Source organism: Heterocephalus glaber, unplaced genomic scaffold (genome assembly GCF_053883595.1).
Source record: "Heterocephalus glaber isolate CG9 unplaced genomic scaffold, H.glaber_assembly_v1.0 deba00001610, whole genome shotgun sequence".
NCBI classification, from domain to species: Eukaryota; Metazoa; Chordata; class Mammalia; order Rodentia; family Bathyergidae; genus Heterocephalus; species Heterocephalus glaber.
In genome coordinates this window covers 7,658,381-7,673,555 of record NW_028258381.1, presented here as the reverse complement: position 1 = coordinate 7,673,555, position 15,175 = coordinate 7,658,381, and the positions used below count along the sequence as shown (strand labels likewise).

General features: G+C 49.9%; 1 protein-coding gene and 1 pseudogene across 7 annotated transcripts in view; one reads left to right on the top strand and one right to left on the bottom strand.

The window, feature by feature from the left end:
- The window catches only part of LOC147822591 (uncharacterized), a 50,274-nt gene extending 38,399 nt beyond the window's left edge, over positions 1-11,875 (top strand). For all 7 annotated transcript variants that reach the window (XM_087196023.1, XM_087196021.1, XM_087196018.1 and 4 more), the window contains 9 exons: positions 910-964; positions 1,735-1,862; positions 3,909-3,963; positions 4,734-4,861; positions 6,908-6,962; positions 7,733-7,860; positions 9,906-9,960; positions 10,731-10,858; positions 11,595-11,875. In XM_087196023.1, the coding sequence (XP_087052149.1) occupies positions 910-964; positions 1,735-1,862; positions 3,909-3,963; positions 4,734-4,861; positions 6,908-6,962; positions 7,733-7,860; positions 9,906-9,960; positions 10,731-10,858; positions 11,595-11,731 (869 nt within the window). In that variant the 3' untranslated portion in view covers positions 11,732-11,875. The remainder of the gene's footprint in view (positions 1-909; positions 965-1,734; positions 1,863-3,908; positions 3,964-4,733; positions 4,862-6,907; positions 6,963-7,732; positions 7,861-9,905; positions 9,961-10,730; positions 10,859-11,594) is intronic.
- A 567-nt stretch (positions 11,876-12,442) lies between these two features.
- LOC147822590 (52 kDa repressor of the inhibitor of the protein kinase pseudogene) lies at positions 12,443-14,575 on the bottom strand (annotated as a pseudogene).
- Positions 14,576-15,175: the final 600 nt, after the last annotated feature.

Below are 15,175 nucleotides of genomic sequence, written 5' to 3'. Positions count from 1 at the left end.
GTAGACATTCTTGCTGGAAGAAGACAGACTCTGGTGTTGTTGTTATGGGTATTCCTTGTCTCGTGCCTGCTGACCATTTCTCTTGCTTTGGTCGAGGATGTGTTGGTTTTAGTTGGCCAGTTAGTGCCGTGAGTGAGGCTGTAGGAAAGGAGTGAAGCACGGAGGTCAGGTGTGTCCCACAGTGGGCACGCCAGGACCTTTTATATTTAACGTGGGATGTTTTTGAGTTCTGCTGTTTCTAGATATTCCCCCTCTGTCTGAGGAATTGGCTGGCAAAAATGTGTTTCCCATTTGGTAGGTCTCTAGTCAGTCTCTTGTGGGTTTCCTTTACTTCCGGGAACCTTTATGCTCGAGTACAATTCCATTTGTAGGTTTTGTAGCTTGTTATTGTTATACATTGTGGGCGTTCTGCTGAGGGACGTCCATGGCTACGCTGTATGTTCTCTCAGAGTTTGTGTTCTTATGCCCAGATGTATGATCCACTGGCGTCTGCTTTCAGCCCAGGGTGAGAGAGTTGGTCAGAGTCGATCTTGCGCACGTGGACCACCAGTTTTCCCAGCGCCCTTTTTCCGTGGCCTGTGTTTTCTCCAGCCTAGGTTATTGGCTCCTTTGCCCAAGATGCAGTGTCTGAGGGTTTCTGGGGTTGTTTCTGCACCCTCTATTCTGTTCCCTATGTCCGGCTGTCTGTGTGCGTGCATTGGTACCATTGTGTCTCTCGTGGTCTGAGGAAGTCTTCCCGTTCCTTAGGAGACAGCCTGAGTCTCCCGAGGATGTTCCCCCGGGTGTCCTGTTGTCTCACTGAGAGAGCCATTCATTCACTTCGGTTGGCCACCAGGGTTTGTACTGGGTCTTGAGGTGAGTTCAGGTCATGACTGTTGTATGTGTGCGTGTGTTTGTTTGTGTTTGCAGGACCTGAGTCCACCTGGAACCAAGAGGAAGTGGCGTGGGAGTCCGTTTCTGCCTGGTGAGTGTGAGGGTCACGGGCTGTGGAGGCAGAGGTGGCCTGTGAGATCTCAGGTGCAGGGAAAAGCGGGAAGTGGTCCGTTTCCCTACTTGATCTATTCTGCCAAGCTGGAAGTGAACTCTTTTCAGAGTTTGTTTTTGTCTTGGATCGCACCTCCCCTTACTTGGCAGGATTGGTCACCTGGAGTCCCCGTCGCCCACAGTGAACTACACTGGGGTTTCCCTGCACTCAGGGCAAGGCAGCTCAACACTCTCCTGTGGGAGGCCGTTGAGAGAGGAGACACTCCCCCTCTTTGTGCAGTTTGGCCTTAGTTTGGTGGTGGGGGTTCCACAGCACAAATTGGCCCCAAACCAAAAAGCAAATCCTGCCCAAGTGCAGTATGGAAAGGACAGGCTGGGCAGACCCTGGATCACTGGGCTTCAGCAGGTCCTCAGGTCCCTTTGTTGCCCGGTGCCCTGCAAGTAACATGGAGCCCAGTGCTCTGATGTTGGAGCACCTGGATGCTTCTCAGTGTATGTGCCACACACCTGCTCACACTGAGCTGTGTGTAGCCCTCCAGGCCCTTTATGGAAATCCTTTGCGTAGGGACCCTGGGAATTGGCTGCTGTGTGCAGGCTGCTGGGCCTTTCCTGGGATCCTCCTGCCACGGAACTCCACTGCTCCAGAATGTCCCCTGTGTGTCCTGTGGCCTCTCTTTAGGGGTCCGGGGCGGACCAGGGGATAGCTGTGAAGGCCAGTCCTTCCTGGTTACCATGCTGTTCTCCTTACAGGTACCTGGAGGGCGGAGACAGTGCCGCCAATTACCTGGCACACAGTGTAGATGAAAGTTATTCGACCTTTTCCACATGGCGCAACTTCTCAGCGTTCCCCGATCCTGCCTGGAGTCCGGGCTTCCGAGGTGAGGAGCACTGGGTTCCCTCTTTGCTGGGTGAGGCCAGTTGAGTGTGCCACCTGGGGAGATCGTCAGGCTCATTCTCTTTCCTCGTTAGTGTGTGTCTGCAGCATAGGAGAATGACATGACCCTTGGGGATTTGGAGCATGTCCGTACCCCATCTGGATCCTTTGTACTCTCCCGGACCCACCACCACGCCCTCCCGTCCTGGTCCTTGGGCCTCCCTGGCCGCTTCGGACTCTACCTCCCTATTTCCAGCCGTCTGTCTTTTCTTTGGCTGTCGAAACTATTTTTCCTTTGGGTGTGTCCTGTTGGAGAACCCCCCTGTCATATTTCTACCTCCGAAGTTCATCGTTTGACTTGTAATTATGACCTCAATAGCCATCCACCTTGCCATCAGTGCCTGCGGTTTATCTTTGCTCATGGTTCAGCAGTATTCCTTGTGTACGTTTACCACCTTTTCATCGTCCGTTCGTCTTCGATGGGCACATGGAGCACTTCCTCATTTTACCTCTCTGTAATGCTGGTGCTAGCCTGAGTGTCTCAGTTTACTTCCTGTTTGCTTGAGCAAAATCTCTGACACAGATGAAAGCAGGAAAGGTTTATCTTGACTGACCGTTTGTTGATGTTTCGCTCCATAGTTGGCTGGTTGTAAGGCAAGATGGCGTGTTTGAAAAGAAAGAGTTCACGGCTAGGCAGGCAGTAAGAAGCAAAGGCTGGGGGCAGGAGGAAGGGTCGAGCTTTCTCCAGGGCACGCCCACAAGGACCCTCTCCTCCCACCAGGCTTCACCTCCCAGCATGAGACCCAGACAGAAACCCATCCGTGCACTAGCCCCGGCATGAGAGGCCCGATCCAGTCACTTGCCACACGCACGGCCTCTGAGCAGAGAAGGCTCTGGGGGGACATCTAGACGTAAGCCGTAACGGTCAGCGTGTGTGTGCATGCAGCACTGTGCTCCGATGACCTCCACTCTCTCGTGCAGATGCCCAGGAGAGGGGTAGCTGGGTCGAGTGGAATTCCCTTCTGAGTGTTTTGAGGAAAGTCCACACTGATTTCCACTGGGGTGCTACCAGTTTATATTCTGCCAAGCAAAGCAGAAGGGTCCTTTTTCCACGCAAGCTCTCAAGCCTTTGTTCTTCGTGGTAGACATTCTTGCTGGAAGAAGACAGACTCTGGTGTTGTTGTTATGGGTATTCCTTGTCTCGTGCCTGCTGACCATTTCTCTTGCTTTGGTCGAGGATGTGTTGGTTTTAGTTGGCCAGTTAGTGCCGTGAGTGAGGCTGTAGGAAAGGAGTGAAGCACGGAGGTCAGGTGTGTCCCACAGTGGGCACGCCAGGACCTTTTATATTTAACGTGGGATGTTTTTGAGTTCTGCTGTTTCTAGATATTCCCCCTCTGTCTGAGGAATTGGCTGGCAAAAATGTGTTTCCCATTTGGTAGGTCTCTAGTCAGTCTCTTGTGGGTTTCCTTTACTTCCGGGAACCTTTATGCTCGAGTACAATTCCATTTGTAGGTTTTGTAGCTTGTTATTGTTATACATTGTGGGCGTTCTGCTGAGGGACGTCCATGGCTACGCTGTATGTTCTCTCAGAGTTTGTGTTCTTATGCCCAGATGTATGATCCACTGGCGTCTGCTTTCAGCCCAGGGTGAGAGAGTTGGTCAGAGTCGATCTTGCGCACGTGGACCACCAGTTTTCCCAGCGCCCTTTTTCCGTGGCCTGTGTTTTCTCCAGCCTAGGTTATTGGCTCCTTTGCCCAAGATGCAGTGTCTGAGGGTTTCTGGGGTTGTTTCTGCACCCTCTATTCTGTTCCCTATGTCCGGCTGTCTGTGTGCGTGCATTGGTACCATTGTGTCTCTCGTGGTCTGAGGAAGTCTTCCCGTTCCTTAGGAGACAGCCTGAGTCTCCCGAGGATGTTCCCCCGGGTGTCCTGTTGTCTCACTGAGAGAGCCATTCATTCACTTCGGTTGGCCACCAGGGTTTGTACTGGGTCTTGAGGTGAGTTCAGGTCATGACTGTTGTATGTGTGCGTGTGTTTGTTTGTGTTTGCAGGACCTGAGTCCACCTGGAACCAAGAGGAAGTGGCGTGGGAGTCCGTTTCTGCCTGGTGAGTGTGAGGGTCACGGGCTGTGGAGGCAGAGGTGGCCTGTGAGATCTCAGGTGCAGGGAAAAGCGGGAAGTGGTCCGTTTCCCTACTTGATCTATTCTGCCAAGCTGGAAGTGAACTCTTTTCAGAGTTTGTTTTTGTCTTGGATCGCACCTCCCCTTACTTGGCAGGATTGGTCACCTGGAGTCCCCGTCGCCCACAGTGAACTACACTGGGGTTTCCCTGCACTCAGGGCAAGGCAGCTCAACACTCTCCTGTGGGAGGCCGTTGAGAGAGGAGACACTCCCCCTCTTTGTGCAGTTTGGCCTTAGTTTGGTGGTGGGGGTTCCACAGCACAAATTGGCCCCAAACCAAAAAGCAAATCCTGCCCAAGTGCAGTATGGAAAGGACAGGCTGGGCAGACCCTGGATCACTGGGCTTCAGCAGGTCCTCAGGTCCCTTTGTTGCCCGGTGCCCTGCAAGTAACATGGAGCCCAGTGCTCTGATGTTGGAGCACCTGGATGCTTCTCAGTGTATGTGCCACACACCTGCTCACACTGAGCTGTGTGTAGCCCTCCAGGCCCTTTATGGAAATCCTTTGCGTAGGGACCCTGGGAATTGGCTGCTGTGTGCAGGCTGCTGGGCCTTTCCTGGGATCCTCCTGCCACGGAACTCCACTGCTCCAGAATGTCCCCTGTGTGTCCTGTGGCCTCTCTTTAGGGGTCCGGGGCGGACCAGGGGATAGCTGTGAAGGCCAGTCCTTCCTGGTTACCATGCTGTTCTCCTTACAGGTACCTGGAGGGCGGAGACAGTGCCGCCAATTACCTGGCACACAGTGTAGATGAAAGTTATTCGACCTTTTCCACATGGCGCAACTTCTCAGCGTTCCCCGATCCTGCCTGGAGTCCGGGCTTCCGAGGTGAGGAGCACTGGGTTCCCTCTTTGCTGGGTGAGGCCAGTTGAGTGTGCCACCTGGGGAGATCGTCAGGCTCATTCTCTTTCCTCGTTAGTGTGTGTCTGCAGCATAGGAGAATGACATGACCCTTGGGGATTTGGAGCATGTCCGTACCCCATCTGGATCCTTTGTACTCTCCCGGACCCACCACCACGCCCTCCCGTCCTGGTCCTTGGGCCTCCCTGGCCGCTTCGGACTCTACCTCCCTATTTCCAGCCGTCTGTCTTTTCTTTGGCTGTCGAAACTATTTTTCCTTTGGGTGTGTCCTGTTGGAGAACCCCCCTGTCATATTTCTACCTCCGAAGTTCATCGTTTGACTTGTAATTATGACCTCAATAGCCATCCACCTTGCCATCAGTGCCTGCGGTTTATCTTTGCTCATGGTTCAGCAGTATTCCTTGTGTACGTTTACCACCTTTTCATCGTCCGTTCGTCTTCGATGGGCACATGGAGCACTTCCTCATTTTACCTCTCTGTAATGCTGGTGCTAGCCTGAGTGTCTCAGTTTACTTCCTGTTTGCTTGAGCAAAATCTCTGACACAGATGAAAGCAGGAAAGGTTTATCTTGACTGACCGTTTGTTGATGTTTCGCTCCATAGTTGGCTGGTTGTAAGGCAAGATGGCGTGTTTGAAAAGAAAGAGTTCACGGCTAGGCAGGCAGTAAGAAGCAAAGGCTGGGGGCAGGAGGAAGGGTCGAGCTTTCTCCAGGGCACGCCCACAAGGACCCTCTCCTCCCACCAGGCTTCACCTCCCAGCATGAGACCCAGACAGAAACCCATCCGTGCACTAGCCCCGGCATGAGAGGCCCGATCCAGTCACTTGCCACACGCACGGCCTCTGAGCAGAGAAGGCTCTGGGGGGACATCTAGACGTAAGCCGTAACGGTCAGCGTGTGTGTGCATGCAGCACTGTGCTCCGATGACCTCCACTCTCTCGTGCAGATGCCCAGGAGAGGGGTAGCTGGGTCGAGTGGAATTCCCTTCTGAGTGTTTTGAGGAAAGTCCACACTGATTTCCACTGGGGTGCTACCAGTTTATATTCTGCCAAGCAAAGCAGAAGGGTCCTTTTTCCACGCAAGCTCTCAAGCCTTTGTTCTTCGTGGTAGACATTCTTGCTGGAAGAAGACAGACTCTGGTGTTGTTGTTATGGGTATTCCTTGTCTCGTGCCTGCTGACCATTTCTCTTGCTTTGGTCGAGGATGTGTTGGTTTTAGTTGGCCAGTTAGTGCCGTGAGTGAGGCTGTAGGAAAGGAGTGAAGCACGGAGGTCAGGTGTGTCCCACAGTGGGCACGCCAGGACCTTTTATATTTAACGTGGGATGTTTTTGAGTTCTGCTGTTTCTAGATATTCCCCCTCTGTCTGAGGAATTGGCTGGCAAAAATGTGTTTCCCATTTGGTAGGTCTCTAGTCAGTCTCTTGTGGGTTTCCTTTACTTCCGGGAACCTTTATGCTCGAGTACAATTCCATTTGTAGGTTTTGTAGCTTGTTATTGTTATACATTGTGGGCGTTCTGCTGAGGGACGTCCATGGCTACGCTGTATGTTCTCTCAGAGTTTGTGTTCTTATGCCCAGATGTATGATCCACTGGCGTCTGCTTTCAGCCCAGGGTGAGAGAGTTGGTCAGAGTCGATCTTGCGCACGTGGACCACCAGTTTTCCCAGCGCCCTTTTTCCGTGGCCTGTGTTTTCTCCAGCCTAGGTTATTGGCTCCTTTGCCCAAGATGCAGTGTCTGAGGGTTTCTGGGGTTGTTTCTGCACCCTCTATTCTGTTCCCTATGTCCGGCTGTCTGTGTGCGTGCATTGGTACCATTGTGTCTCTCGTGGTCTGAGGAAGTCTTCCCGTTCCTTAGGAGACAGCCTGAGTCTCCCGAGGATGTTCCCCCGGGTGTCCTGTTGTCTCACTGAGAGAGCCATTCATTCACTTCGGTTGGCCACCAGGGTTTGTACTGGGTCTTGAGGTGAGTTCAGGTCATGACTGTTGTATGTGTGCGTGTGTTTGTTTGTGTTTGCAGGACCTGAGTCCACCTGGAACCAAGAGGAAGTGGCGTGGGAGTCCGTTTCTGCCTGGTGAGTGTGAGGGTCACGGGCTGTGGAGGCAGAGGTGGCCTGTGAGATCTCAGGTGCAGGGAAAAGCGGGAAGTGGTCCGTTTCCCTACTTGATCTATTCTGCCAAGCTGGAAGTGAACTCTTTTCAGAGTTTGTTTTTGTCTTGGATCGCACCTCCCCTTACTTGGCAGGATTGGTCACCTGGAGTCCCCGTCGCCCACAGTGAACTACACTGGGGTTTCCCTGCACTCAGGGCAAGGCAGCTCAACACTCTCCTGTGGGAGGCCGTTGAGAGAGGAGACACTCCCCCTCTTTGTGCAGTTTGGCCTTAGTTTGGTGGTGGGGGTTCCACAGCACAAATTGGCCCCAAACCAAAAAGCAAATCCTGCCCAAGTGCAGTATGGAAAGGACAGGCTGGGCAGACCCTGGATCACTGGGCTTCAGCAGGTCCTCAGGTCCCTTTGTTGCCCGGTGCCCTGCAAGTAACATGGAGCCCAGTGCTCTGATGTTGGAGCACCTGGATGCTTCTCAGTGTATGTGCCACACACCTGCTCACACTGAGCTGTGTGTAGCCCTCCAGGCCCTTTATGGAAATCCTTTGCGTAGGGACCCTGGGAATTGGCTGCTGTGTGCAGGCTGCTGGGCCTTTCCTGGGATCCTCCTGCCACGGAACTCCACTGCTCCAGAATGTCCCCTGTGTGTCCTGTGGCCTCTCTTTAGGGGTCCGGGGCGGACCAGGGGATAGCTGTGAAGGCCAGTCCTTCCTGGTTACCATGCTGTTCTCCTTACAGGTACCTGGAGGGCGGAGACAGTGCCGCCAATTACCTGGCACACAGTGTAGATGAAAGTTATTCGACCTTTTCCACATGGCGCAACTTCTCAGCGTTCCCCGATCCTGCCTGGAGTCCGGGCTTCCGAGGTGAGGAGCACTGGGTTCCCTCTTTGCTGGGTGAGGCCAGTTGAGTGTGCCACCTGGGGAGATCGTCAGGCTCATTCTCTTTCCTCGTTAGTGTGTGTCTGCAGCATAGGAGAATGACATGACCCTTGGGGATTTGGAGCATGTCCGTACCCCATCTGGATCCTTTGTACTCTCCCGGACCCACCACCACGCCCTCCCGTCCTGGTCCTTGGGCCTCCCTGGCCGCTTCGGACTCTACCTCCCTATTTCCAGCCGTCTGTCTTTTCTTTGGCTGTCGAAACTATTTTTCCTTTGGGTGTGTCCTGTTGGAGAACCCCCCTGTCATATTTCTACCTCCGAAGTTCATCGTTTGACTTGTAATTATGACCTCAATAGCCATCCACCTTGCCATCAGTGCCTGCGGTTTATCTTTGCTCATGGTTCAGCAGTATTCCTTGTGTACGTTTACCACCTTTTCATCGTCCGTTCGTCTTCGATGGGCACATGGAGCACTTCCTCATTTTACCTCTCTGTAATGCTGGTGCTAGCCTGAGTGTCTCAGTTTACTTCCTGTTTGCTTGAGCAAAATCTCTGACACAGATGAAAGCAGGAAAGGTTTATCTTGACTGACCGTTTGTTGATGTTTCGCTCCATAGTTGGCTGGTTGTAAGGCAAGATGGCGTGTTTGAAAAGAAAGAGTTCACGGCTAGGCAGGCAGTAAGAAGCAAAGGCTGGGGGCAGGAGGAAGGGTCGAGCTTTCTCCAGGGCACGCCCACAAGGACCCTCTCCTCCCACCAGGCTTCACCTCCCAGCATGAGACCCAGACAGAAACCCATCCGTGCACTAGCCCCGGCATGAGAGGCCCGATCCAGTCACTTGCCACACGCACGGCCTCTGAGCAGAGAAGGCTCTGGGGGGACATCTAGACGTAAGCCGTAACGGTCAGCGTGTGTGTGCATGCAGCACTGTGCTCCGATGACCTCCACTCTCTCGTGCAGATGCCCAGGAGAGGGGTAGCTGGGTCGAGTGGAATTCCCTTCTGAGTGTTTTGAGGAAAGTCCACACTGATTTCCACTGGGGTGCTACCAGTTTATATTCTGCCAAGCAAAGCAGAAGGGTCCTTTTTCCACGCAAGCTCTCAAGCCTTTGTTCTTCGTGGTAGACATTCTTGCTGGAAGAAGACAGACTCTGGTGTTGTTGTTATGGGTATTCCTTGTCTCGTGCCTGCTGACCATTTCTCTTGCTTTGGTCGAGGATGTGTTGGTTTTAGTTGGCCAGTTAGTGCCGTGAGTGAGGCTGTAGGAAAGGAGTGAAGCACGGAGGTCAGGTGTGTCCCACAGTGGGCACGCCAGGACCTTTTATATTTAACGTGGGATGTTTTTGAGTTCTGCTGTTTCTAGATATTCCCCCTCTGTCTGAGGAATTGGCTGGCAAAAACGTGTTTCCCATTTGGTAGGTCTCTAGTCAGTCTCTTGTGGGTTTCCTTTACTTCCGGGAACCTTTATGCTCGAGTACAATTCCATTTGTAGGTTTTGTAGCTTGTTATTGTTATACATTGTGGGCGTTCTGCTGAGGGACGTCCATGGCCACGCTGTATGTTCTCTCAGAGTTTGTGTTCTTATGCCCAGATGTATGATCCACCGGCGTCTGCTTTCAGCCCAGGGTGAGAGAGTTGGTCAGAGTCGATCTTGCGCACGTGGACCACCAGTTTTCCCAGCGCCCTTTTTCCGTGGCCTGTGTTTTCTCCAGCCTAGGTTATTGGCTCCTTTGCCCAAGATGCAGTGTCTGAGGGTTTCTGGGGTTGTTTCTGCACCCTCTATTCTGTTCCCTATGTCCGGCTGTCTGTGTGCGTGCATTGGTACCATTGTGTCTCTCGTGGTCTGAGGAAGTCTTCCCGTTCCTTAGGAGACAGCCTGAGTCTCCCGAGGATGTTCCCCCGGGTGTCCTGTTGTCTCACTGAGAGAGCCATTCATTCACTTCGTTGGCCACCAGGGTTTGTACTGGGTCTTGAGGTGAGTTCAGGTCATGACTGTTGTATGTGTGCGTGTGTTTGTTTGTGTTTGCAGGACCTGAGTCCACCTGGAACCAAGAGGAAGTGGCGTGGGAGTCCGTTTCTGCCTGGTGAGTGTGAGGGTCACGGGCTGTGGAGGCAGAGGTGGCCTGTGAGATCTCAGGTGCAGGGAAAAGCGGGAAGTGGTCCGTTTCCCTACTTGATCTATTCTGCCAAGCTGGAAGTGAACTCTTTTCAGAGTTTGTTTTTGTCTTGGATCGCACCTCCCCTTACTTGGCAGGATTGGTCACCTGGAGTCCCCGTCGCCCACAGTGAACTACACTGGGGTTTCCCTGCACTCAGGGCAAGGCAGCTCAACACTCTCCTGTGGGAGGCCGTTGAGAGAGGAGACACTCCCCCTCTTTGTGCAGTTTGGCCTTAGTTTGGTGGTGGGGGTTCCACAGCACAAATTGGCCCCAAACCAAAAAGCAAATCCTGCCCAAGTGCAGTATGGAAAGGACAGGCTGGGCAGACCCTGGATCACTGGGCTTCAGCAGGTCCTCAGGTCCCTTTGTTGCCCGGTGCCCTGCAAGTAACATGGAGCCCAGTGCTCTGATGTTGGAGCACCTGGATGCTTCTCAGTGTATGTGCCACACACCTGCTCACACTGAGCTGTGTGTAGCCCTCCAGGCCCTTTATGGAAATCCTTTGCGTAGGGACCCTGGGAATTGGCTGCTGTGTGCAGGCTGCTGGGCCTTTCCTGGGATCCTCCTGCCACGGAACTCCACTGCTCCAGAATGTCCCCTGTGTGTCCTGTGGCCTCTCTTTAGGGGACCAGGGTGGACCAGTGGATAGCTGTGAAGGCCAGTCCTTCCTGGTTACCATGCTGTTCTCCTTACAGGTACCTGGAGGTCGGAGACAGTGCCGCCAATTACCTGACACACAGTGTAGATGCAAGTTATTCGACCTTTTCCACATGGCGCAACTTCTCAGCGTTCCCCGATCCTGCCTGGAGTCCGGGCTTCCGAGGTGAGGACCACTGGGTTCCCTCTCTCCTGGGTGGGGCCACTGAGTGCTCCCTTTGGGGAGAGATTAGGGCTCATTCTCTTTCCTAGTTAGTGTGTGTTTGTATCATACGAGAATGACATGACCCTTGGGGATTTGGAGCATGTCCATACCACAACTGTATCCTTTGTACTCTCCAGGACCCAGCACCACGCCCTCCCCTCCTGGTCCTTGGGGCTTCCTTGCCGCTTCGGACTCTTCTTCCCTATTTCCAGTCATGTGTGTTTTCTTTGGCTCTCAGAACTAATTTTCCTTTTTCTGTCTATTGGAGATCCCCCCTGTCATATTTCTACCTCCCAAGTTCATTGTTTTACCTATAATTATGACCTCAATAGCCATCCACCTTGCCATTGGTGTCTGCAGTTTATCTCTCCTCATGGTTCAGTAGTATTCCTTGTGTATGTTTACCACCTTTTCATCATCCGTTCGTGGTTGATGGACATATGGACCACTTCCATGTTTTACCTCTCTGTAATGCTTGTGCTGGCACAAGTGTCTCAGTTTCCTTTCTGTTTGCTTGAGCAAAATCTCTGACACAAATGAAAGAAGCTAAGGTTTATTTTGACTTGCAATTTTTTTTTCAACATTCACATTTTATTTAGATTCAAATAAACTGTACAAAATTTTGTGCACCAAAAATAACAGCAATTATTTTCTGTATTCTATATAAACCAGAAAAATTTATTTTGTATGTTTTCAGTGTTGCTTATAAATCAAGATGAGGCATTAGAGAAGAGTCATGGCAAAAGACAAGAAAACAGACAAGTCAGTTGCCTGCATAAATGGCCTGATTCTCCTTTGGCCACGACGCAGAAGTGTTCAACATTTGCCTGCTAAGGAGCTTATGAAGATGGATGTTCCACAAAGAATGTAAACAGCAATTACCCCTTGTGTAATAACGAATGCAAGCTTTTCCATTCAAGCTTTACCTGTAACCTCTTCTTTTAAGCTCATTTAATAAAGGCAAAATCTACATTGAAATCTGGTAGGCTCATAAACTTCTCTTTAGTAATTCCCTTAACTGCCCATCAGATTTTTAATAACATACTGAAAACTCCTACTAATCACAGGTCAATGATGGCCTTTACCATAACATTTTGTAAGATGCATATTCTCCCACACCACCTCAAAATTGATTTCTTCAAAAACTGACAACTCAATACTTGAAAGTGGATCCACAATGAGTGTGTTGTCTAAAATGACTTAAAACAATTTCATAATGCCACCAGTAGGGGTCACACCAAAGGGAATTGTGGCACTTACAATGCCATCTTCTGTCATTTTTTTTTTTTTTTTTTTGGTACTGGAGATCGAACTTGGGACCTTGCACTTGGGAGGCAGGCGGTGGAACCATGGAGAAGAACAGACAGGAACAGACAGGTCTCAGGCACACGAGGATTCAGAGGGGCCATTTAAATATGGAGATTATCAGTGGCTTATATATTCAATGATAGGCCTGTGGGCTAACATATTCAGTGATTAGGGGCCTACATACCCCTTATAGCTTTTCTTTCAAACAGCAAATATAAGAAAAAGCCTGCTGTAAAAGTCTCTTAGGTATTTTCAACAGTTTCTGAATTATCTGTAGGAAGCTCTGATTTAGTTGTATATAGTTTGATATATGTGTCCACCATTAAATGCAGATCATGTTTTATATCAAAATTTATGTTAAAGCCAAGTTACTTGACCTTTGGTCTGTCAAAGTGTTTCTCAAGCATGCTTTGAGACGCTTTTGTCCTTTTCATAGTGCACATTCTCAACTTTCATCACAGGAAGAATACACAGGACCTTCGGCAAGGCATACACATTAGGAAAAAACTTAATGTCAGGCAGATGGAAGGCTTCATAAATGTTAGATGGAAGCTCTATGTCTTTCCCTCTGTGTTTCCATTTGATTCTCCAACAATGAAGTTCAGCTGAGAGTGTATCAGGATTGGGTAAGTCACTTCTGTACATGTCAGCATGATGTTCCTCTGATGTGTTGAATTTGAGCTGTCCCATGACTGAGGATACTAGAGATAAGCATTTAAGAGCTTTGAGATGCTGTTCTGAGAATATATCTTTAAGTTCCTGAATAATGTGCTCTACTGTTGGGACACTCAGGGTTTCTTTATTGTAACTCTCAGAGGTTAATTGAGATTCCAGGTTACCTTGTTGAGCCCCACAAAACTTACCAGGGAGTTTCATTTGAATATCAAGTTTGGTTGCCAAATTTGTGACTTCCTCAAACCAAAACTCATGATAAACTTCAATATTTTCCATCACTTCATTGAGTGAGTAATACAGCAGTTAAACTACTGGCTGCAAAGAAAACATCAGAAGTTTGTCCCTGGAGATTTTTCCCAAAGGCCCTTGTAAAAGGTAAGACATTTTTAAGAACAACAATGGTAATAAAATCAAAATCTGTTACTGCACTACAGAGTACAAATGCTTGGCCAGCTATACAGTTATCCCACCTAATATTTGTGTCACTATACCATCTAAACGTAAAACAAGTGCTTGCAGGAGGTCCACTAAAACTTCAAAAGCATCATGCCTGCCTGTCCACTGAGAATGACATCATTTCCTTCAATTCTTTAACCCTTTCTTCACTGTTCTGGAAAAGAACTGAAATTACATTGTCAAGTTCTAAAAGTCGTGATTGATGGAAAAAAGAACAAACTTCCTCAATTGTTCCCAGTGCAACTGATACCCCCACCACAGGCACTGATTTTGCTGACCACATGTTTAAGGCACAGGAAGAGCAGCGTGTAGATAGCTTGGGGATATTTTTCTAGAAGTCTAGAAGGAACAACTTTCATTTTAGAAGAAAATCCACTGGATACAATATAAGCCTGGCCACAACAATGCTCCATATTTAGTCCCCACTTCTCAGATATTGTAGTGTGAAATTTCATAGCCAAAATTTCCGCATCAGCTTCATAAGGCAGGAAGCCCACAAACTCCCCTCTCAGGTTATGGGATTCATCAATAAACCTCACCAGGACAGGTAAGTGCTCTTCCCCCGCTATGTCCACCACATCATCAGTGATGATGGAAAAGAAGTGTGAGTCTCTCACTTCCCTGAGGGTTTCTTCCCTAACACAGCTCTCACAGATCTCTAGCATTTGTTTCTGCTGTGTTTTTGAACAGAACAATGTGTTAATGGGTGTGGTCTCAAAGCTCTTTCTCAGAACCTCTTCACCAGAATTTATCCGGCACTCCAACAAAGCTTGGAAGTTATCAGGTGTAAAGAGACCTTCCGGGATTTCATTGGTCTCATGCCCATCCAGAGGTATGTTTTGTTTTCCCATAAGAATCAAAATTTCAAATAGAGACTTTAAGTATTCTTTGTTTTCCTTCTTTTCAAGGGTTAAAGGTAAAATGTCTTCATCCTATTCATCCCCCTGAACTTTGGCACTGGGATTCTGAGCATTGCTATTGTTTGTTTCCTTATGCTTCTGTTCCTGTTCAGAATTTTCATCAATATTTTTCTGTTTCAGTGTCCTGATTTCATCTTCACTCAATTCTTTTATTTGTTTTCTGTGTCTACTATGCAGATTGTTCAAATGACTGGTAAGATCAAATATTGTTGGTATTGCATTGTCTCAAAGAATGGTGCTATAAGGACTCTCCCAATCACTTCACAAGTATCTGCTTCAATTAATTTTGAGAAATAAAATAACCCAATCATTCTCTAGTTTTCTGATGCCTCTGCAAAATGTATAGTTCTACAGATCATAGAGGTCTCAAAGTGTTTGGCACACAATCGATAATGTTTATTTAGCTGATCAGGTGTTTTATCTTCTAAATCAGCTCTCCTACAGTTCTCCACCCACTTCTGGCATCTGGCCAGATCCCACGGACACCTGAAGGCCAGGTCTGACTCCTTGCTCTTGCGCCTGCAGTTGGGTGCCGCACAGAAGTTCGACATCATTGCCCACCCGCCAGCCAGCCCAGTCCTCCCCTCCCCTCCTCCTCAGGGCAACCCTCCCGCCCACCCATCAGGGCCAGGGAGGGGAGCCAGGCCTGCCAACCTGCTCTGCAGGCCCAGCGCGTGGGGGGACGGGCGTGTGTGCCAGGAGCCTTGACTGACAATTTGTAGATGTTTCCATCCATAGTTGGCTGGTTCTAAGGCAAGATGCCATGGTTGAAAAGAAAGAGTTCATGGCGAGGCAGGCAGTAAGAAGCAAAGGCTGGAGCCAGGAGGAAGGGTCTAGCTATCTCCAGGGCATGCCCACAAGGACCCTCTCCTCCCACCAGGCTTCACGTCCCAGCATCACACGCAGACATAAACCAATC